General features: G+C 37.2%; 1 protein-coding gene across 9 annotated transcripts in view; it reads left to right on the forward strand.

Annotated features, from left to right (window-relative positions):
- The window catches only part of Lpp (LIM domain containing preferred translocation partner in lipoma), a 655,361-nt gene that overhangs the window by 384,414 nt on the left and 246,005 nt on the right, over positions 1-24,942 (forward strand). For all 9 annotated transcript variants that reach the window (XM_071615170.1, XM_071615174.1, XM_071615175.1 and 6 more), the window contains one exon: positions 20,546-21,226. In XM_071615170.1, coding sequence (XP_071471271.1) covers positions 20,546-21,226 — 681 coding nt within the window. The remainder of the gene's footprint in view (positions 1-20,545; positions 21,227-24,942) is intronic.

A 24,942-nucleotide genomic window follows, 5' to 3' on the forward strand; every position in this document is an offset into this window, starting at 1 on the left:
TCAACGATCTATAGATGACTAAATGTGAAGAACATCATCCAATTTGACTACCAGATTCTAGTCTTTTAGTTTTAACATGGAATTATCCCATGATTTCTACTCGTCACTTTTGTTTAGGATATTTCTTTTTCTTTTTAAATTTTTTATTCGTGCGTTAGAATTACATGGAATAGTAGGCTCCATTGTCACATATTCATACATGCACATAATTTGATCAGTTTCATTTCCCAGCATATCCCCTTTCATCTCCTCTTTTCTCCCCTTGATCCCCCTGCTCTGTTTTACTGGTATCCCTATTTTCATGATTATTTGGCATCTCTTAAAATTTATTCTAATTTGTCATACATGATGGCAGAATGCAGTTTATTTCATATTACACATATAGAGCACAATTTTTCAAGACACTAATTGTACACAAAGTATTTTCGTTCCATTTGTGTTTTCATACATGTACTTAGGGTAATGATGTCTAACTCATCTCATCATTATTCCTACCCGCTTCTCCCCTCCTTTCCCCTCCCTCCCCTTTGCCCTGTCTAAAGTTCTCCATTCCTCCCATGCTCCCTCCCCCACAATCCCCATTATGAGTCAAGATCCTCATATCAAAGAAAACATTTGGCCCTTGTTTTTTTGGGATTGGCTTACTTTGCTTAGCATGATATTTCTCCAACTCCATCCATTTACCTTCAAATGTCATGATTTTATTCTCTTCTAATGCTGAGTAATGTTCCATTGGGTTTATACTCCAAAATTTCCCTATCTATGCATCTACTGAAGGGCAACTAGGTTGGTTCTATAATTTAGCTACTATGAATTGTGCTGCTATAAATATTGATACAGCTGTGTCCCTGTAGTATGCTGTTTTTAACATAAACTGAGGAGTGGGATAGCTGGGTTCAAATGCTGGTTCCATTCCAAGTTGCTTTCCAGAGGATATTTCTAATAAAGACCATTTCACATATATTTTCTTAGTTTCCATCAGTTCAGCCACACTAGTGGAATTTATTTGCTCCATAACCATTCATGTGTGGAAATACTGTACAAAGTAAAATATTTTAGAAAAGACTTGCTGAAACATTTCTACAACTGTGAACTCCATGGTTCACTCTCCTGGAGTGTCTTCCTTTCAAGCTCTGTGTCCTATTGAGGCCTCCTCATTTCCTGCCTGAATGACAGCACTAACTTCTACACTGACTCTTTTACACTCTAAATAAGCGTTCGGTTACACAATATTTCCATAATACAACCTGATCCTGCCCTTCTACCATTAGCTTCCTCCAATGTACTGTTATACAGATGTACAAGAAATGTGATGATAATAATAATAATGGTAATAACTGCAATGACTGACTACTCTTCAATGCTCTGTCTCAAGTATTAACTTTCCTGAGACAACAAGGCTATTCAATATCAGAGCATTCGACAGTGGGGTATGTGGTATGGCTCTGATTTAATGTATTTTATGTGGCCAATTGAAAAAAGATTACCTGTTGTGCATGAGAAGCAAGTAGGTGGGAGTTTGCATCTTGAGAGAAGTGCATGTGTGGCATTTTCATATGCTGTTTTATCTCCTCAAATTCTTCTCATCAGAAACAACTTTTTTGTGAAGAGATTATAGCATAATCTCTTCACATGGGCCAGTACAAAAATCTACATGTGTTGCATTCTGGTCCTAGTTTTTAAATTAAATATGTACGATAAGTAAGACATTGTTGCACTGGAGTGTTCATATTTATTAAAGCAAATTGACTTCTTGGGTACCACACTCTACTATTTTTAGCAGATTTTTAAATTTTTTGGATCTGTGATATAATGTTAAAAATAAGATATAAAACTGTATGTAAAGAGGGTGCACATTTAAACACTGATACCCATTCCAACCACACACACACACATATGGTGCCCACATACTCAATACACACAAATATATATGTAAGTAAATAGAAAAAAATAGATCACAAATAAAGTTACTAAAATTTAAAATTGCTATCAATAAATTTTTGAATTAAGGGTTTTATTTAAAAATTAGTATTTCCCATATTTTATATAATGAGATGTTTTTATTTTAATGAAGAAAATATGTTGACATGAAAGCTTGCTTAGCTCTCATTCACAACTTTTTTTTTTTTTTTTTAAACCCAGGGGTGCTTAACCACTGAATCACAGTCCCAGCCCTTTTTAAATTTTTTTTGTTTTGAACTAGGGTCTCACTAAGTTGCTCTGGGCCTCACTCAATTGCTGAAGCTGGCCTCGAGCTTGCAATCCTCCTGCCTCAGCCTCTTGAGCCAATGGGAATATAAGAGTGTACCACCATGTCTGGGCTGTTTATTTTATTTGGAAACAGGGTCTCCTTAAGTTGCTGTGATTGGCCTCGAACTTGCCATCCTCCTGCCTCAGTTGAGATTATGAATGTGCTTCACCACACCTGACCTCAGTTACAGTTCTTAACAGTGATTGACATTATTAAAATGTCATGAGTCACAGGAATAAGACAAATATTTTATTATAAAAATATTTTGAATAGTTTAGTTCCTTCTGTCTGAAGATGGGACTCACGGGAAATTATATGTTTTGTTGTTGTTGTTATTATTGTTGTTGTTGTTGTTATTATTATTATTATTAGAGGGTACTGGGGATTGAACTCAGGGCCACTCAACCACTGATCCACATCTCCAACCCTGTTTTGTATTTTATTCAGAGACAGGGTCTCACTAAATTGTTTAGTGCCTTGCTTTTGCTGAGGCTGGCTTTTAACTTACAATCTTCCTGTCTCAGCCTCCAGAGCCACTGGGATTAATGGTATGCACCATTGTGTCTGTCTTGTTTGTTTGTTTATGCTGGGGATTGAATCCAGGGCCTTGTGCGTGTGAGGCAAACACTATATCAACTGAGCTATATCCCCAGCTCCGGGCTTATTTTTATTCTGATGATGATGATGGTGATTTTTCTTGCTAAGATATTGATCAGGGAAATTTAGAATGAATAATTAAGATACAGTTCTAAGGTCTAGGATCATTTATAGTGATTGTTTCATCTTAAGAAAAAGATGACCAAATAATGCTGTGGCTGAGGTCATGTATCATGTTCTTGTATTTATATAATGCTAGTAATCCTTGAAACCACAGAGAATCATACGCAATACACACTAACACTCATTCACACACACACACACACAAAATATAAAGTAAATCAAGAAAATGGTACATGTATAAAGACATGAATTGATGTGAACATACTTTATATACAAAGATATGAAAAATTGTGCTCTATATGTATAATAAGAATTGTAATGCATTCTGCTGTCATGTATTTAAAAAAAATAAAATCAATTAAAAAAAAGAAAATGGGGAATAACTTCATACTTGAATATAGTCATTCATTGAATTATTTATTCATTCATTGCTCAGTGATGTTTTGATGCCCTACTTTGGTTTAGTTTTTGTGCTATCCGCTTCTAAAGCTGAAAAAGCAGAATATCACAACATGGTCCCTAATTTTGAGTTATGTAGTTTAGAACAATATTGTTCAGACTTGAAAATGTGTAAGGATATCCCAGGTGATTACATTTATCTGAGATTCATGGAAGGGCAGGCTAGGGGAAGATACCTGAACTCAGCTGTCCAGGTGAAGTTTGAAAAGCATCTTTAGCCAGCATCTTGAAGGGGGAAGTTTCTAAGTCACAAATATAGGAAGCTGTCTAAAATTCTTCACTAATTCAGAATGGAGTGAAACACTCTGGTCTCTTACCTCCTAGGCTAGTGTTGTTTGATTGGTTGGAACTCGGCTCAGTGTTTACAAAAATAAATGGGTTGCAGGGGAATCACTGTGTTCCAAGTAAGGATTGTCAGACTTCTGGGAATCTGAGTAGTTTCCACTGGTTTCCTGCCTGTTTCCCTGACTACACTTTATTAAGTCACTGAGGCCAGGAATGGTAACTTTTCACCCTGTAACTGGCAAAATTCCTGGTATTTAGGAGATGGTCATTAAATTGTAGATGACTATATGAATGACACCATTTTCAAAAATAATTTCTAAAGTCATACATTTAGAGCCAACTAACTATCACATCTCTTTGTTTTGGGGTCGTTGGGGAAAATACAGTGAGCTGACTGAAAGGGAAAGACATTTGAAGAGATTGGTTTTCTTTGTAAATCAAGCTATTTTGTTCTCAATGTAAGAATATGTGCTCATTTTATAAAAGAAAATGACAGAATACAAAAGCAAAATACCAATGTTCCTTATACTCATGTCACCACCCATAGTTTTGGTTTTGTTCTTCATATGGACATATTGGCTTCAATCATGCCCTAAATGCAAGTTTAGATCATTTGATTTTCTTGTGACATTATAGCATTAGGATTAAGCATACTATAACATATATAGATCATGAGAATTGTAAAAATAAATCTTGAAAACAGTGTCAGAATGACAAGGGTCTCATTTCATGCCATTCCAAAGAATCTCAGGTGTCAGAGCTTATCTGAAATCAAAGGCACCCTTAGATACCTTCAGTTACCAGAAATCTTTGAATTAGTTCAGTCAAATCCTTTCATTTTATAAAGAGGAAATCGAGACCCAAACAATAATAAAAGTGAATTTATTCAAGCCAAATATTTTCAGGCCTTGTTTCAATTTGAAATAATGTCCCAAAGAGTATCTGTGTTTGAATTTGCTGTTGTTTGCTAGGGAAAAGGATAAGCTAGGTCTTCATTTTGCTTCTTCCACGTTCAGTGATTGGACCTCACCTGCTGTGTGTCCCTGAAGATAAAGACTTCTGCAGTGATGCTGGTCCCCTGCTCCTGGCCAAGCCCTAGTCCCTTGCTCTCCCATGGAGCCTGATCACTCCGACCATGGTCAGGACTCAAACTTCTAGCTGACACTGGCTACCTAGCAAAGAGAAAGTATTAGATCCCTTAACACCCCCAAGTTCTAGGACTTTTACTCCACTGCATGATCAAAAATATCAAATAGGCTCTCATCGGAAAAGTTTCAAAAATATAAATATCAAGGGGTGTTTGGGGGAGCGTTCAAACCATCATTGCTCCTGCCTCTGCTGTTTTTAAGAATACTGTTCGTATACCACAAAACATGTAGCAATCGCCCTTCCTTTCTCTGAGGCTACAAATACAATCCTGTTTTTCAAATAGTTACCCAGAAAATAGAGAAAGGAGCTACTACCTTAACTATAGACTCATATTGAGTGAGAAACACAGGCCTGAGAGCAACCCTGGCTTCCAGATCACTCCTCCTTCCCTCACCCTTTCAGGCCACAGCTACTAGAGAAATGAATCTACCCCATGTGGTCACTGTGGGATTTATCCGGGCATTTGCTGAACCTGCTCGCAATTTATTTTTATTTCTTCCGATAGACGTGGATTTGGCACAGGAGAGTGAATTCTTTCTGGAACAGCAGATGTGCCTGGTACACTCGTTTGCTATAACCATTTGTGCTGTGGTTGAAAAAAAAAAATTTAAGAGTGCAGAATTGTTGAAGGGGGAGGGCTAAAAAACCAGAACCATTTTAGCGATTATGCAAAGTTAGAATGTGAGTAATTTTGCCGCAGTTAGTCATTATGTGCTTTCATAGCTTGTTTTACAAGGATAAAGGGATGTGTACAGGTTTGGTGAATAGAGCTCTTATTTGTCCCTAATAGTCACTCTTTATGAAAACATTTTCTACCCTTCCTCCCACTCTGTGGCAAAGTGCTCTCTCCTTAGAAATTATACCCTTCTATGATTCAGCCCTTTTATCCATCTACAATAAGTGGACAAACAGCCTCCATTTCTGAGAACAAATATGTTAGGAGAAAAACTTTTTCCCCTTATATATAATGCGGTTGACATGTATTCAAATCATAATAATACAGTGATCATTTTAAAATGAGCATGTTTCTGCAAAGGGAAAAAAAAACTGAGCAAGCATCCAGTGACTCTGCTATGAGCCCAATGAGCTGTAAACATGGTGTCATTTCAGTATTTTATACAGGTTTTAGCAAGCTTTGCATGTGGAATTCTCTGAGGACTGTAATATATCACCTATTCCTCTTTTATTTGCTTTCCATCACCCAAATTCCTTTGGAAATATGTGAACGGGGGTCTGTTTGTTTCCACTGAAGCAAATATAGCCACTTACTCACACACGTGGCTTCCCTTACTGAATTCCACTACTATTTTGGAAACTCCTTTATGAAAACACAGCCCAACCTATCCCTTCCAACCTGGCTAGTGATGTCCATCTTGGCCTCCCGATATCTATGCACTAAGGTCCATTTTGGTTGAAAAACAAAACAGGGTCTATTGCCTTTTTGTGACTTGTTAGTAAACCTGGTCATTCTGGTGGGATGGTAGGAACAAATTCTAGAAAGGTGGCTCTAGTCTTAACTTTCAAAGCCTTACTGCTTTGGGCAAATCTTATCTGAGCCTGTTCCTTGAGAAGATGGAAATGTACGACCTTCATGTTTCTTTCAGCTCTAGTACTCCATGATTCTGTAAAGAATGTTATATGTTTTAATTATGCACAATTCAGCCATCTTTTTCTTCTTTAAAATTCCTTTGAGTATAACTAACTCTCAGACTCTTGTCTCCAAGATGTTCACATTTTAATTCTCACCACTGATATACATTTCCAAAGGAGAGACCCCTACAGGACACAGATTTCCAGGGGGAAAAAATTGTGCGGTTTTATTCATCTGTATTTTAATGGCTTGGAGTAGCAGTGAGAGACTGGAAGGATCTGTTCTACAAGAGCAGTTGATTATAAACCAAAATTGCTCACCAGACTCACCACATTTCCTGTTACCTACAGCTAAGAAACCCAAAATGCAAAAACTCAGTATATTTTAATATTAGATTGACTATTAATCCCAAACATTTCTTAGATGCATGGTTTAGGGTTCAACTTTACAAAACTGATAAAGAAGAATATGAGACATTTATAACTTAGTCAACTACTGCCATTATTATTTGCCAAATATTTATTCTCTCGTGGAATTTGACTATAACATGCTATTGAAGTAACTTTCATCTTTTAAAGAATAGGTTAAGGAAAATCTGTGTGCTGGGCCTAGAAAAGTTAGAATGTTGAACTAGAAAAACAAAGCTGTTAACATATCGAACATAATGGGGAAGATAATGAATGTTAAAGGAATAAATGCAAAAGAATGGATGAGGGCTATCATAAAAGGGGGTCCAACTATTAGTGCAGGGACCTTACCTGTCTTGGAGGATCAAGGCTGGCTTCCCTGAAGAGGTGTCATTTCATTTGAAATCTGAAGGATGAATTCTCAGTAGGAGGTGGGAGACAGAAGCAGGTTGGAAAGGATTCAAGTCAGGGTAAGCACAGAAGGGCTGGGACTATGAATTCCACATGGAGGGAGGTAAGAGAGGAGACTGATGAGAATGAACAGAAGTTTTGTTATGAAGGAATCTGAACTTCATCCTAACAGCAATGAGGGCCTTGAGAAATTTTAATGAAAGAATGCAAGATTCAGAGTTCAGTTTTAGAAACATTCTGGTTGCAGTCTACAGTATGTACTGGAGGACAATAAGAGATCAGTTTGTTTAACAAATGTTCATATAAATGTGTTTTTTTATTTGTTTATTTCAGTAAATTAGGTCAGCAATGATAGTGGACTGGACTAGAGCACCAATAATGCTAAGAGTGAGAACTGGAACTACTGATTAGTAATTAGTAGATGGAATCACAAAATCAAGTAGAAACACTATAGTATAAGCATATTTGTATCATCCAATCACATTGCTAAATCTTAGAGGTATCTACCAACCTTACAACATAAATGATTTATAATTTTTGTCCCTATACATAGACACTCCTATTTTATTTTTCTTCATAGACCATTATTTGGAATACATGCTCCCTTCCTTTTCAACTGCCTGTCATTTCACTAGATAATATGTCATGATTTTCTCAACCATCTTCTAATTTTTTTTTCCTTAAGGTAAATAACCTAATTTGAGAGCATTTTAATAGCCCATCATTGAAAGCTTACCCACCAAAAGAATTATCTAGTGTCCACTGCTACTGGTCATGTCAAAGTGCATCTGTACTGTTCTCACAGGGATTGGGTTTTGTTATTTCTCAGCTAAGGGGTTCAGCTCTTGGAATTTTTCACTAAACCCTTGGTCTGATTGGAGAAAAGTGCTGGGCCCTTTAGGGGGGATGGTTCAGGGAAGCAGATTGCTTGTCATGGAAATAGGTCCTTTCTCACTACATTCCTAGGTTACAGAATAAGCTCAGATCGAATTAACCCTCATCACAATGGCATTTTATCCAGTGCCAGACACATGCATGCTAGGAACTCAGTGTACTATACTATATGTGTATTTATATAAACAAAAACCTTGGAGACCTCTCAAGTTCAAAACTGATGACATATCATCTCATTTGAAAGTTATCTGGGGGCGGGGGAGGCACTCCTTAAAATGCTAGCTCTCTTGGCTCAGCAAGATGACAGGCTAGTTTTATGAACATGGAAGTGCAGGGCTTCAACTGGATTATTGCTTCTGTGTTTAATAGTTGGGGGGATAGGAAGGGAAGAATTTCAAGGTAGCATCTAAGTGCTCCCACTTGATTTGATTTTTATTTCTGAGAAAACAACTTGACATACTGGCATTGGTGTCTTCAGTTGTCCAGGGAACCGCTTGTCTTCACAGTATTTTATACCCCTTCAGATGTGTTATGAGAATTAATTAAACGGAAAGGCTTCTAAGACAAAACCCACTCTGGAGTGCCACATCAGACCATACTGTTTCTGCTATTTCTGCCTCAGAAGTTATTAAGAATAGCCCGTCACTAGCAGTGGTGTGTGTTTGCAGAGCACAGCACTGTGAAATGAGCAAGTGCTGATGCGATGCACAGAAGATGTTGAGGCCTGTGGCTATCTGAGGAGAGCCCCATGGAAGGCATGTGTGTGTGTGTGTGTGGGGGGGGGGGTTCACGTGCCCATCAAGCATACCTGTGCTGGCAGCGATGTTTTAAGCTCAGTGGCACCCATTAAAATTGTGTGTTTTTGTTTTGAGAGTAATATTTGAGACTCTTTTAACTCATCACCAGTTTCCAGTTACCATTTATGATTGGACTTCTGTCTTTAATGTGAAAAATATGAAAAAAAAAGAAGAAAAAGAAGAGGATGAAGAAAACAATTTTTCTTTTCCTTAAATGTATTGCCCAGTGCAAAATTTTAACTTTTAACAATACTTTTAAACCACTTTTAATTTTTGGCTGTTTCTTCCTTTTTTTTTTCTATGTATGTAGCCATGGAAATTAGAATACTATAATTATTTTTTTTGGTGTTTGGTTTGTAAAATAATGTAAATGTTTCTTAAACTTTATTTTAAATATGTATTAATTTATTTATAAGAAATATGTGTGATTATTTATGCATTTATATTGTACATAAAAAATGTATAGATATGACATGTTATTTATTTCTCCCTTTGATTTCAAAAGGAATATGTGGTTATGGTAGGAAGTTTGGGAAATGGGGAAGTATACAGAATACCCCAAAAATACCCCACTTAAAAAAAACCACTGTGACCAGTCCAGGAATAAATCCTTCTAGCTACATATGTATGCATATGTTGTGTGAGAGACAGATGGTGCATTTGTTGATGAACAGACATGAAACAGTTTCCTAACCTGATTTTAAGATATGAGATGGTTGACATGTTATTTATTGTTGTTTATTTTTATTTTCTAGGGATAAAATATGCATAACCTAGAATTTCCTATTGCAATTGCTCTTAATATACAGTTTGGTATTGTTGAGTACATTTACATTGTTGTGCATTGATCACCAGAATCCATGTCCACAGATGTATCTTCCCAAATAGAAATGCCACCCCATTACATTACTTTCTGTTCTTCCTCTTCATTCCTGGCAGCCGCATTCTACTTTCTGTCTTTACCAATTTGACAACTCGAGGTATCTTATGTAATTGCATTCATACAATTTTGTACCTTTGTTACTGGGTCATTTCATTTTGCATGTCTTCTAGGTTCCTCCTTGTTGTAACTGGGTCAGAATTCACTTCTTTTTTGATGCTGAATAGTATTTTGTTGCATGTGTGCCTGGCTCCCATTTTATTTATCCACTTATTCATCAGTGAATGCTGTAGCTTCTTCCTTTGGGCTATTACAAATAATGTGAACATGTGAACATGACTGTACAAATATCTATGTCTTTGCTTTCAGTTACTTAGCAGTATGCCCAGACATGGAATTTCTGGTATTTGTGGTAAGGAACGGAGTTATTGATGTTTTTAAATATCTTCACAGAATGGTTTTTAATGGCTCCATAGCTTTCCATCATGTGATTGTACCAGAATAATTTATTTAAATAATCCTCATTTACTGAACTATGTAAATTCCCCATAATCCTTCACTTCTACAAATTACAATGAATGATCCTTGAAACTAAACATTTATGCCATCTGTGGTCAGTTCCTTAGTTTAAATTCTTAGAAATGAGATTATTAGTTTAAAAGTATAGAATCTCTTAGTCTTCTGAATACATATCACTAAATTAACCCATGGACATATTTACCATAAATATTTTAAAGAAAGAAAGAATAAATTAGTTTCTAAATTTTATGAAATTCTCCTTTGAAATCCACTCCTATCACTCAAAGCCCACTGCTCCAGGTAAGATTCCCTCTTCTGCTTTAACAACAGAACCAAAATCTGGTTCTGAACTCTGCTTTTGATGCGAATCATTTTCTTAACCTTTTCAGATTTCCAGATTTTAGTCTCTTGAGTGGGTGTGTCTATAATAATCTGTATTTTAAAAGCTTAACCTATGCTGTCATGAAGTCATATTTGAAAAGGGTGCAGACTGTACTCTATATCTAATAGGTTGTTTTCCAGCTCATGGAGTCATCTATGGAATAGATAGCATGAATGGCCAAAGTGGGTAATGAAAGGAGTTGTGGTACTGAACTCAAAGCATTGGAGATGATTATTAAGGATGTTCAAGAAAGTAAAATTAAGTCATTTTCCTGTTCAGTGCTAGAAAGAAATTATGAATTAAATAGTCAATGAAGTGTTGCATTGTAAGTGAAGCAGGTAATCTGTGCTTGCATTTGTCTTTATTATACAGATTCAGAAATTTTATTATCTATTGAAAGGCATCTAGTTTGGTTTGTATATCTTCAGTATTATGAATTATGCTGCTTAACTGTTGATGTGGCTGCTGATTTAGTTTTTTGAGGAATCTCCATACCTCCTTCCAAATTGCTTGCACCAGTTTATAGTTTCATCAACGGTGTGTGAGTGTACCTTTTTCTCCACATTCTCACCAACACTTATTATTTGTATTCTTGATAACTGCCTTCACGAGTGAAGTATAATAGAAAAGGAGGGAACACCACCCAATTCATTCTATGAAGCTAGTATCACTCTGTGGATAAAACCAGACAAAGATCAATCAAGAAAAGAAAACTTCAAGCCAGTATCCTTGCTGAATATAGGTGCAGATATTCTTAATAAAATATTGGCAAACTGCATACAAAAACATTTTTAAAAGATAGTGCAGCTTGATCGAATGGATTTCATCCAGGGAAGCAAGATTGGTTCAACATATGGAAACCAATAAATGTAATTAACCACATATATAGAATTAAGGACAAGAATCACATGATTATATCAATAGATACCCAAAAAGCATTTGGCCAAGTATAGCACCCATTCATATTTAAAACACTAGAAAAACTAGAGATAGATGGAAATTACCTCAATATTGTAAAGGCCATATAGGACAAATCCAAGGCCATTATCATAATGAACAGAGAAAAACTGAAAGCATTTCCTCTAAAGACAGGAAGGAGCAAGGCAGGCAAGTCTGTGTACTCTCACCACTCCTACTCAGCATAGTCCTTGAAACTCTAGACAGAGCAGTCAGGCAAGAGAAGGAAATTAAAGGAATACAAATAGGAAAAGAAGAGGTCATATTACCCCTGTTTGCCAATGACATGATTCTATATTTAGAAGACCCCAAAACTCCAACCGAAGACTTCTAGAGCTGATAAACAAATTTAGTCAAGTAGCAGGATACAAGATCAAAATACCTAAATTGGTTGAGTTCCTATACTCTTTGGGTCTCTGGAATTCTAGTGCACAGCAATTCTTTATTACACTGATTAGCCTCACTGGTGACTGATATAGCATTTACTTTATGTAAACACTTTGTGTTGAATGTATTTTATTCTCACAACTACTTTTTAGATAGCAAACATTATTGTCCCTATTTTCCAGAGGATGATGGTGAAGCCCAGAGAGATGAATTGTCTATGGTTGCAAATCCAGGATTCAAGCCCAGGTAGTCTGGCCCCATGTCAGGGTTTTACAAATATTTGCCAGTGTTTGTAACTTAGAGAAGAAGTGGTAAAGTGCATCTCCTGCCTTACATTTGACCTGCAGAAATGCTTTGGCTTTCTAGTGTTCTCACAAAACAAAAATATTCAGCAAAACCTTGAAGTCAGTATAGGAATATTGGATCCGTGTTCCATGAATAGCATTCAGCTGACACACTACAGGAGCTGCCATTGGGCAGAGTATGAGCTCCTCAGGTTTCACAGTCAATGCCACTCCATTGTTTCTCAGATATTGACACTGAGTATTATTTGCTGTGTGTAGCCCCATTTATTTGGTTGGTATTTTTTCTAGGAAGTAAATGTTTTTTTCTATATCCATATCTTGATCAATAGGAAAATTATAGATAGACCGAAAAGGCCTTTTATGCTTTTATACATTTGCTCTGACTCTTTTATTACCTGAGAGAGGTAGAATGATCTTTAAAACCATGACATGGGGCCAGACTACTTGGGTTTGAATCCTGAATTTGCAACCTGCTAGTTGGTAACCATAGGCAATTCATCTCTCTGGGCTTTACCAGCTTTCTCTGGAAAATAGGGGCAATAATATTTCCTGTCTCAAGAGTAGTTGTGAGGATAAAATACATTCAACACAAAGTGTTTACATAAAGAAAATGCTATATAAATGTTTGTTGCTTGTTGAGAGCAACACTTGTGTTTTGTGTTATATGTTTGAATGTCCATATATCATATATGATGAGCGCTCATGATAAAATGGATCCAAATATTTTTTTTTCACGTGATTTATATGGTTTAATTTATATTGGGTAAACAACTGTTGAGGATTGTTTTAATATGTAAACAAAAAAGAAGGTTAACAGATCTGTTTGTTTACTTTCACCTTTCCTTTTCATTATATTTAATAATTCTCTTAAAGATAATGTAAATTGTTAAGAAAATTGTTTTCTTTTAGTGCCTTCTGTAATGTTACATAATTTTTTCTTTAGCCATTATTGCCAGAATTCCTATCTTCATCCCAGTGCCGGTGAAGACAATGTAAATTGTTAAGAAAATTGTTTTCTTTTAGTGCCTTCTGTAATGTTACATAATTTTTTCTTTAGCCATTATTGCCAGAATTCCTATCTTCATCCCAGTGCTGGTGAAGTCAAAGATAAAACCAATCTACACCTTCTACAATAGCCATCACTGAACTGCTTGCAGAACTTGCCTGGACACATTGTGAGCTCACCTGTATGCATTTTGAACTATCTGTTGGTGTAGCGACTTGTGGTAGTGTTGGGGTATTTTTGCTGATGATGTCACCGGTGGTACAATTTTTCAAAGGAGCCCTCAATTGGCTTAATGTCATGGCATTTTGCATCCTCCTCTACTAGTGATGGTCTAAAATTTGGGGGCCAACAGAGGTGAGGCAAAGAACCTCACCCCCCCACTGGTGCAAAGGCCTATCCACAAGTATAGCTGTATGCTGGACCGGTAGTCAGTGACGGGTATGATCCAATTGCAGTGGTACCAACCTAAGACAGGAGGCTGACGCCTAGAGGTCAGTTCATCCGATGACGGGTAAGGACCATATGTTGAATTGGACTGCCTAACAGGCACGGTCCCTAAGCCACATGCTTGTTGTTTAAACAGAGAGGGGGAGATGTTGAGAGCCACAGCCGAAGGGGCCCCAGCAAACTTCCAGCTGCCAGCAATCCAGCTGCCGGCTGATGATTGGCTCACAGCGGCCCCAGCAACATCTAGCTGATTGGCTCCTCGGCCCCAGCAACATCTAGCTGATTGGCTCCTCTGCGGTGATGTTCATTGGACTGTTTCCCTGCCCTTTCAGACCACGGAGCTGCTCATTGGGGGACTTTTTGGCTCTGCCCACGTGACCCAGCCAATCGGCCTCAAGAGCAGGAGGATTGTGGGAGGTGGAGAGAAGCTTGTGGGGGGAGAGACAGGCTTGTGGAAAGCCGGTGGTGGCAGTTGAGGCTCTGAGGGGTTTTTCCTGAGAGGCTGTTTGTTTGGCGTGTTTGGTTCTAAAAATAAAGTTAGTTTCTTTTGACAAGTGGCTCCTGATTGTGCCCAGCCAGACTGCGGCAGTTGCTATTAATATATACTTTTATAATTAACCAATATAGGTGTTTTACTTAGTTTCCTGCTATAGCAATAACCAAAGTGAATAACTCCAATTCAAATATTCATCAAGTTTCTTCAAATAACCTGAAATGATTGTCATGAAAAAATAATTGAAACTGAAATACTTTTAACCTTCTAACAAGTCAACCATATTTTGCCTACTTCTCATTCGCTGGATGTATTGCTCTAGGTAGCTTTGATTGTATTATATAACCAGTTGAACCTACATTCTGTGTTTTTTCCTTTAATATTTACATTATGATTTAACATCTTCCAGGTGTCATTGGATACCTGGAATCAATATATGATGTATGAGTTTTGAGCTTTTGTGTATTCTCACCTGCTGTTACTTTAGAAAATTTCCTAAGTTGAAATAATTTTCGCTCATCTTATGGAATTTTTCATAAAATATTAAATAATAATTTTCTAAATGAATTAACTTTGATTTCCTTTGTTGTTTTGTGCCTCTAGTAACTAGTTCAGTACCTGAACAGGGCTGACTTTCAATAAATTTTTACTTAATAAATAGTTTGGATTGTGTTTCTGGAGTTTGAAGTACTTTGATTACTTGTTTGTTAATTCAAAGGGTATTTTATTTCAGTCACTACCTGTGGTTAAAAAAAAGTATTTTAAAATGCATTAGTTCCTTTGCTCTCTTTCTAAGTGTATTTAAAATATGTCCTCATAGCTCTTGCTTGAGGGGACTTCAGTAATCATCAAGGAGAACTTTTCAGTTGACCATTAAAATGAAAATAAACATCTCAAATGCTTCTAGGAAAGAGAATAGTATTAATAAATTCCAGAAATAAAATCATTAAACTATTTAGAGAAAGGAGGAAACTAATGACATTATTGTAATTAAGCTTGCATCAATTTTATCAGTTTCTTAATTATCAAGTCAATAAGGGAAATTAGGTAGTTCAAATTTTGTATGGTTGGTTATAATCTGTCAAGAGGAATGCATTTCTTCTTGGAAGACTATCTTTCATTCATTCATTAAACACTTCTGAAATGCCTACTATGTGCTATGATATTTCAAAGCCATTGGGAAAGCATCTTGAATAAAAGAGACCAGTTCCTAGTTATCTCTGAGAAGTGAGAGAGTATGGCAAACTGAATTGGAATGAAGATCCTATTTAGATAACTTTAGATTCTCAAGGAGAGGCAGCAGAGGTATATTTGAGTCTGTCATGCCACCCAAAGGTTGAAGACTTTTAAATTTTAAAATAATGTGATTAGATGTACATTCCAGAGCCATCACTCTGGCTATAGAAGGAGGATTTCATTGATGGGAAACAAGAGGAAACACTCAAATACCAGTTTGGATGCTATTGGAAAATTTCCCATGAAAAATTGTGTTATCTTGGAGTTGGTATCATCCGAGTTGCAGTGGTAGGAAAGGTGAAATATGGGAAGGGCAGGAGAGGCACAGGAATGACTTCCTTTGTTATCATTTGAGTAGCAACTGGGTGGATAAGAGCATCAGACAAAAGCAGAATTCAGGGAAGATGATCATAATTTAATTTCTGAAGTCAGAAAAGCATATGAGACATCCAATGAGACACATGGAATAGACAATTAAATATTTCTGCCTATGATTCACAATACAGATGAAGTATAGAGACAGAAAATTGAGAACTTCATAATATAGCAAGTGCTTCAAATTGTGAACTTGATCCTTGAGAAGGGGTCCTGAGTCAGATGAAAGGGATTGTTAGTCACAGGATACAGGATGACATGTTGACTGTTGTCATTAGCAGAAATTTCACAGAAAGACTAGAAAATTGTCTTCTCATCATATCCAATTCAATTTGATATAGATATATAGCTTTCTGGTGATTTAGGTTGGTCCAGAGATAGTGTTGAAAAAAAAAATCTCAGGGTCACTTAGTGAACATTTCATTTCCAGTGGTTCTGGACTGGAGAGGAAAGTACCTACTAATCACAGGGCGTTTGGAAACGAATGGGGACTTTTTATTATCATGATGATTGAAGAGGCATTATCCACATTGAATTATTAGGGGACAAAACACATTTTTACCAAACCCAAGATGAAAATAGGGCCCCTTGAGAGACACCAGAAGCCTCTTGTGCCACATAGATATGTGGCTGGCTGATTATAACCTTTCTACCTGCCTGCCAAGGAGGGCCCCTAGTCCTCTCTTGAGTGCTCTCCTCTTCAGAATTCTGTTCTTTGGTTGAAATAACTGCTCTTTCCCTTGTATTCTTGAACCTAGAGGAGATGACAGCTCTCGCTCTGTCATCCATGGATAAGTGCCCTGTCCCTCCTGGCTATTCTGCACCTAAATAAGCATGAATAAGTACACTACTTGAGAAGACATAGTTTGAGTGCATCATTATTGGGGTGGGGAGTCCTGAGTCTTAACAGCTATCTTTTCCACAAATCATGTGTCTCACATGTAGTTTCCTAGTGATCTTGTAATTCTAGATTTAGTTGTTAAGTTCTAGGCTACTGAATAGTTTTCCTCCTTTTCATTTTTTTATATTATCCTTTTAAGGGGCAAACTTGTCATTTACTTATAATTTAAGCAAGCTGGGTAATGCTAACTTGGTGGATTATTCTCTCCCTTCTGCCTGAAGGTGGTCTCAATAGAACCCAATAGAAATGTATGTAGTTTTCCCTTAGTAAGCAGTTCATTCTGTGTGTGTATATTATATATATAATACACACACATATATATACATATATATAATATATGTGTGTATGTGCATGTATATGTATGTGTGTACACACACACACACACACACACACACACACATATGCTAAAGATATTCCTAAAGAAGGAGCAGATAAGAATCTGACCTTCTATAACAAAGGGCATGAAAAAATCAATTTGAACCTAGGAAAAAAATTAAGGGTAGATTTTTCTATTCAACCACATAAGATATAAATTTTTTCAGAGAAAAAAATTGAATGAAAGAGGGAAAACTTTGCTTTCTTTGATGACTCAAGATCATCAAAAACCCAGAGTTCATATTTCCCAGCTATAAATGGAGACAGTGACTGAGCAACTGCACTGAGACAGACATCCTAACTGCTGCAGCTCTAAAGTCTGCTCCACAACGGATATTCAGAGCCACAGTTTGGAAAGTAAAGCCAGTCGTGTTTGCAAGTACCCAGAAAAGAATTAATGTAGACCTTACTCCTCAGAAGCAACTCTTTGGACAAATTTCTCTCTTTTCAGCTGAACATAGCACGCGCATGCACACACACACACAAACACACACACACACACACACACACACACACACACTCCATTCCTAAAGGCTTTGAGTGAAGGCATCAGACCACTGTTTCAGGAGCCATTGCCTGCTTCTAGGAATATCTGCTTACTAAAGTTCTTTGGGGGGATGAAAAGATTTTCCTCAACTCTGCTATAAATTCTGTTGTATCTATTCTGGCATGTTTTTGAATATTTTACAGATCATATCTATGTGTTTAAAAATTGTGTATTTTGATATATATATAAATACCTATATTTATACATATTTTCCCCTTGAGGTTTTACATATATTTTACCTCATTGGATGTGGAAGGGGTGAAGACCAGGAATTGTTTATTTATATTTCTTAAGATCAAAGAAACCTAGCAACACTTATTGGTTCACGTATTCAGTTAATTGAATTGAAGATTCACGTAGTGAACCTTTTTTACTTGGATTATTTGGTGTTTCCAAGCATATATTTTTGACATTTAATTTTTATTTTTGTAAGAATTCTTGAATTTCTATCACGATTTAACATTTTCATTTTGAAAATCAAGCACATTTAAATATTATGCTCATCTATAAATACACATGTATGTAATTTTTTGAGACTCAGAACTTTTTAATATGGCATTTTTTTCTATTAGTCATTTTCCAAGCATCTTCAATATGTCGAACTCTGTGAGGTTAGGGGAGGTGGCTAGTATCCTTGGATGAATAGTAGATGTCTCCCTGTCCCAGAGGACTTGATAATGTGGTAGAGGAACTGACGCATAGTGACTGTTGAATGTGTGTCTGAACGAGGGTCGGTGTGGCCAGAACACAAGAACAGGCCAGATGCACCTCTTGTGGCTCATCTTTTTCCTGGTGCAGGCACTCAGATTTGCTTTTGCTCAAGTCAGGATAATAGCATACATTCTTGTCTTGCTACTTGAACAAAATTTGAACTGTATGATGTATCATTGATGACCAGAGGCAAAAATCAAACATCAGACCTCTAGAGCTAATTCATCTTACTTGAGTAAAATTTTGCTTGACTAAAACTCCTCTTTCAATCTCTCCCTAACACATGGCAACTACCATCCACCCCTTGATTCTGTGGGTTTGACTGTCTTTGATACTTCATATAGTGGAATCATACAGTATTTGTCTCTCTGTGAATGAGGCATTTTTCTTATTCTAATGCTCTCAAAGCAAATCTATGTTCTTGCATATTGTAGAGTTTCCATCTTTTTAAAGGCTGAATAGTTCCATTGTATATGTATGACACATTTTATCTATTTAACTATTGATGGCCATTATGACTAGTGCTTCAGTGAACAAGGAGTGCTGATATCTCTTAGAGATCTTGATTTCAACTGTATTGAGTAAATATTTCTAAGGGAAATTTCTATTTTAATTTTCTGAGGAACCTCCAAACTATTTTCTATTAGTGGCTGCATAACTTTGCATTTCCACCAGTAGTGTGCAAGAGTTCCAACTTCCTGGCCAATACTACTTTTGTTTTATTTTTATTAATAGGTATCCTGACTGTTATGGGGAGATATTTCATTGGTTCCTTTTAGTTATGCATGATAGTAGAATCCCTTTAGATATAATTATAAAAGCATGGATCTATCTTGTTCTAATTCAGTCTCCAGTACCTTTCCCTCCCTTCCCCTCCTCCCACATCCCCTACTCCCTTTCCTCTACTGATCTTTCTGCCATTTAACCATAGTTGTGTTTTCCAATTAATGTCTTGTGAATTAACTCATGATGAATGTAGTTTGACTATTAACCCCTTATTGGATATGTGATTTGCACTATTCTCTACCATTTTTTAGTTTGCCTTTTCACTCTGTTGATTGTTTCCTTTGCTGTGTCAGAGAACTTTTTCAGTTTATATAGTCCTATTGGTTTATTTCTGTTTCCATTGTCCGTGCTGCCATGTTTATTGACGTCATATCCATGAAATTGTTGCCACAACCAATGACGCTTTACACCTCTGTGTTTTCCTTTAGATCTTTTTAGTTTCAGGTCTTAAGTCTTTTGCATTTTTAAGCCTTTAATCCATTTCTAGTTGATGGTGTAAGGGTCCACTTTCATTTCTTTGCTCATGGATATCCAGTTTCCTTGATTCCTATTTAAGAGATTGCACTTTCCCCAGTATGTATTCTTGGTCTGTCTGTCTTTGTACCAGTATCACAATGTTTAGATTCCTGTAGTTTTGTGCTATATTTGAATTGTAGTTCATCCAGCTTCATTCTTGATTCTCAATATTGATTTGGCAATTCATGATCTTTTATGGCTCCATTTGAATTTTAGAATTTTTTTTCTATTTCTATAAAAATGTTATTGGGATTTTGATAGTGATTATAATGAATCTATATATAATTGTAGTTAGTAAGGACATTTTTGGCACATTAAGTCTCTCAGTTTATGAATACATAATTTCAACAATGTTTTATGGTTTATAATGTGTGTGTGTGTGCATATATATATATATATATATATATATATATACATATATATATATGTAATTTACCATATTAAGTTTATTCCTGGGTGTTTTCTTAATTTTTATGCTATTATAAATGGACTTATCTCCTTGATTTCCTTTTTTAATTGTTTACCGGTAGTGCAGAGAATCACAACTGATCTTTGCATTAGTCTCTTTGAGGGTAGGACCATGCCTTATCTGTATTACACATCTTAAATCATAAATAACAATAAGTTATTAATATTTGTTAATTTATAGATATTTATTCTGTTTTATTGGTGATAATCTTTGCAATTTTTTCTTCTCTCTCTCTCCCCCCTCCCCCCACAAACTCCCTCTCCCTCCCTCCCTCCCTCTCTTTCTTTAGGGCTCTACTAGTACAACAGCCTCTCCTCCAGTCTCCACTCCTGTCACAGGACACAAGAGAATGGTCATCCCAAACCAACCTCCTCTTACAGCAACCAAAAAGTCTGCAACGAAGCCACAGCCTGCACCTCAGGCTGGCCCCATCCCTGTGACTCCAATTGGAACACTCAAACCCCAGCCTCAGCCAGTCCCAGCCTCCTACACCACGGCATCGACCCCTTCAAGGCCTACCTTCAATGTGCAAGTGAAGTCAGCCCAGCCTAGCCCTCATTACATGGGTGGCCTTTCATCTGGACAGATTTATGGCCCAGGGTCCCATGGCTATAACACTCAGCCAGTCCCTGCCTCTGGGCAGTGTCCACCTCCTTCAAGCCGGGGAGGCACAGATTATGCATACGTTCCACCACCAGGTCCTCAACCCGAGCCTGGGTTTGGCTATGCCCCCAACCAAGGACGCTATTATGAACCCTATTATGGAGGAGGGTCTGCCTATGGGGGCAGAAATGACTCCGATCCTGCCTATGGTCTGCAGGGTCACCCAAATACCTGGAAGCGAGAACAAGGGTACACTCCTCCTGTGATGGGGAACCAGAACCCTGCTGGGATGTATCCAGTCCCTGGTTCCAAGAAGACCTATATCACAGATCCTGTGTCAGCCCCCTCGCCACCACTGCAGCCAAAGGTAAGAAATTCATGAACACAGTGATGGGGAAAAAGTGGGCCTCATTTAGTACACCTTCACCAGAAAGCAAAGCTGATGGCCAAAGTGCACAGGCTACTCTGTTGTTCATTAGCAAATACAATCCCAGGGATGAAAGAGTCAAGTAGGAAGGAGAAAGATTTTATTTGCAAATATGTCATCAATGGGGCTACTTTATAATAGCAGGTACAACTAATTGCTCATTCTTAAAGGATCATCTCCCAAAAAGCCACATCAACCATAGTATCTCAGGAAAATCTGTTTTTGCAAAGAAAGAGAAAATTATCCTCCTGTCCATCAAAACATCCCTCTTTGGAGCAGGAATTTCCTCACACAAGTTTCATTTGCTTACATATTAAATAAGCATGCATCATCTTACACTTTAGCAGATAGAGAACATTCCCAGATCTATAAGTGGCAAGTGTGCAGGATAGGTTTGAGGTGAGCTGCTATTGGGCTCATGTGTTGGCTCCACAGTGGTTGCAGGGGTAGAACAGGTCGCCAAGGACTCAGGAGATGGCCGAGGCCAAAAGGATTTAAGCAAGGCGACACCTCAGAGTTTGCTCAGAGAAGTCGCAGCACAGCAGGACTGGTCTGTTGCCCCTTGTTTATTCACATGACTGATCCTCCAAGAAGAGTCTCACTTTTCACCCTTTAACCCACGCATGCTTAAAAATCCTTTATGAATACTAGTTATCTTCTGCTCCTTGACCTTTTTAGTCAGTGCATTCAGTTTCTTCCGCTTTCTACATAAGACATAATACTCAACATCCCACTGACAACAACTGGGATTTTCTATTAGTACTAAACCAACACCATATTTTTTACTCCCACCATGACATAGGAACCAATGAGAATTACTGGAAATGGTGAGGCGAAGAAACGGAGCTGGCTTCCAGCCATTATGTTGGAACAGAGCCCTCCTTTCCTTTCAGTTAGAACTGTGAGGTATCAGGAATTTGAAAGCCTTCCGTTAGTCTACAGCTGAATCGTAACTGGGGGGATGTATTGGATGGAAGATTGGACTATGTATCTATATTTCATTCCTTTCCATAGTTTTGACAAGATTGTCGATTTCCAGACAGATCCATTCTCATACTCAACCTCATAACAAAAATTTCCTTCAGGGTGTCTACTAAACCATTCTTCTCACATGTAAGTTTCTGCTCTATTAATAGTGTTCTAAGTGGATATCAGGTTCCTTAGAGAACTAGAGACCTTCTTAGATGGGGCCTCTGAAGGGCTTGGAGGAATCTGTCAACATCATGCATAACCATTATACAAAGTGGGACAGCCATGTTCATTGTCCAATATCAAGATTCGAAGTTAAAATGTTACATGATTTTAAAGCATTGTCTCTTTATGATGATAAATGTTATTAAACGGGTTTCGTGTTTGTTTTTTAAAGCAGGCTTATCCAAAATAGGCAATCTGTACGACTTGCATTTGTTAACATGATGATAGATTTACATTAGTCCCCCCTGCCCCAGAAAGAAACCAGTTTAGATAAATTAAGATTATTGAACTTTACCTCGCTTTTTTTTTTTTTTTTTTTTTTGCAACTGCAATAAGTCAAGATTACAATAAAATAAAATAGTAAGTTGGAACAGTGGGTAGCAACATTTAAGTTCTAATAGGTAAGCAATTTTGCCTTGGCCAAGACAACCTGACTCAAAGGATGATAATCAAAAGGAAAAGAGACAGTCTCTGAGGGTGCTGTTATCCCACTTGGAGAACCTTACATTGGAGATAGTAAAAGCTTCCCATCTACTTGGAGGGAATCCTTGATTGAGCCAATCTTCAAGTGCTCTGTTTACCAGTTACCACATTGAATCCTCAGGCTAGTCCCTGTTAAACATTCAGAAACAACAGAGGAAAAAGAATCAGAGTTCATTGTAAAGCCTGAATCTAAGAGCTTGAGTGCAGCCACATCCTTAACATTAAATCTGTTTCATCATCCTGCTTTGGGTGATGGAATGAATTTTTATTAACTACTCACCAGAAATCATGCAACTTCATTTTGTTTACTATGTGAGTAAAGTAGTTATTCAAGATGATCTATTACACTATTACAGAGGAATCGGCGGATTTCATATCACTTTTTAAATTTTTTAAATATTTGTTTTTCAACAGTGTCGTGTTTTCACATCATATTCAATTGAGCATTTTAAAAATGAGAATCAGATTATGTACTTTTGGCTGTGATTATTAAGGGGAGTGGCTAGAGGTTGACATTTAGCCATCTGTCTGTGCTTTGGGAAAGGAAGAAAGGGACTGATACAGCTACAAGATATATTCTGTGTGTGTTGTGGGTGCCTGGGCTGATGGAGGAGTGGGCTTTTTCACCGTTGGTCTTGAGGAGAACATTCCTTTGTTCAACTGCACCTGGGCACAGTTGACCTTATTTTCTACATCTTGACTCTATTTGGCTTAATGATGTAACTACTTGCATGAATTCTTCCTTGATATTCCACTTTCAATTTGAGGAAAACTTTTAGACCTCTTTATTTGCTTTCAACCTCAGTAAAGTGGGAACCTCATCTTCATTAATTAATTAATAATTGCAAAAGGGCTTGGAAATTTCCGAGGGCTAAATAATTGCCAAGTTAGGGCTATTTGCTTTTCCACTGGCTTTTATTTATTTCTAATTTTTTTGGTCACTGATGGAAAAGTTACCTTTATATCTGGAAACAGTGTTACTTTATGAAATTGCAAATTTCTGGGGAATTTGGCATTAAACCCACTGAAGAAAAATAAAAAATGATACATTGGAGATAAGCTGCTTTACTGTTCTTACACTGTAGTGCATACAAAAGAAGAGAAAGAAGAAGGGAATGGGGGAGAGCGAAAAAGGAAGAAAGATAAAATCAGAACCTACAAGGCTTAGGGGACCAGGATTATATCTGTGTTCCCATAATGTGCTGAGCAGTGAATTTGCATGGTGCAGTAGGCCATAATGTGTTTCCTGTACCATCTGAGCTGAGTTCCTTGAAAAATGTTGTTATAAGCAAGTCTTTATAAGGGAAAAATGTTGCCTTCTGGCTGGAAATCCTCTTAAAGATACAGTAGAATCTTTTCTCTCTGCTGAGTTAGAAAAGCTAATATATTAACTCCATGCTTCTGTATTATTCACCGGATTTTTGTCCCATGCATTATTTTCACATCTCTGTGAGGTAAGTTATGTAGTTTCTTCAATATTCAGAGAAGGTGGCTTAGCTTAAAAGTGCCAGAGCCAGAACCTATTGACCAGTCATGATTCCAAGCCCACAGTAGCAAAGCACCTTTAGACCCTTTTTCTTATCTTAAAGCGGAATCTAGGTCAACCTCAGCTGTGTTACAGGAGCAGATATTTGCCATGTAGTACATGAAAGCAGTGTTCTGCTCACACTACAGAAGTTGGTGAATTTATCCCACCTATGGAGGTTACGTTAAATTCTAAAATCATCTATTATTGAAATTTCCTTGAAGGCATCCTTCAGGATACTGAGACCTTAAAGCTCAAACCATCTCTCCGTCTAGCATAAAATGTTTCTCCTCAAAAGTGAGAATAGATCATTTCTTTTCATTTAGTTTTGAGGTTTGAGGAATATTTAATGGTTCATAGAAGAGGAACTGTGAGGGTCAGTATTGAAGAGACACTTATATTTGGGAGTGTTGATATAGTACCATTTCAGACATTCCAGTAACATCAGGGTGCT

The sequence above is a fragment of the Marmota flaviventris genome, chromosome 8 (genome assembly GCF_047511675.1).
Source record: "Marmota flaviventris isolate mMarFla1 chromosome 8, mMarFla1.hap1, whole genome shotgun sequence".
NCBI classification, from domain to species: Eukaryota; Metazoa; Chordata; class Mammalia; order Rodentia; family Sciuridae; genus Marmota; species Marmota flaviventris.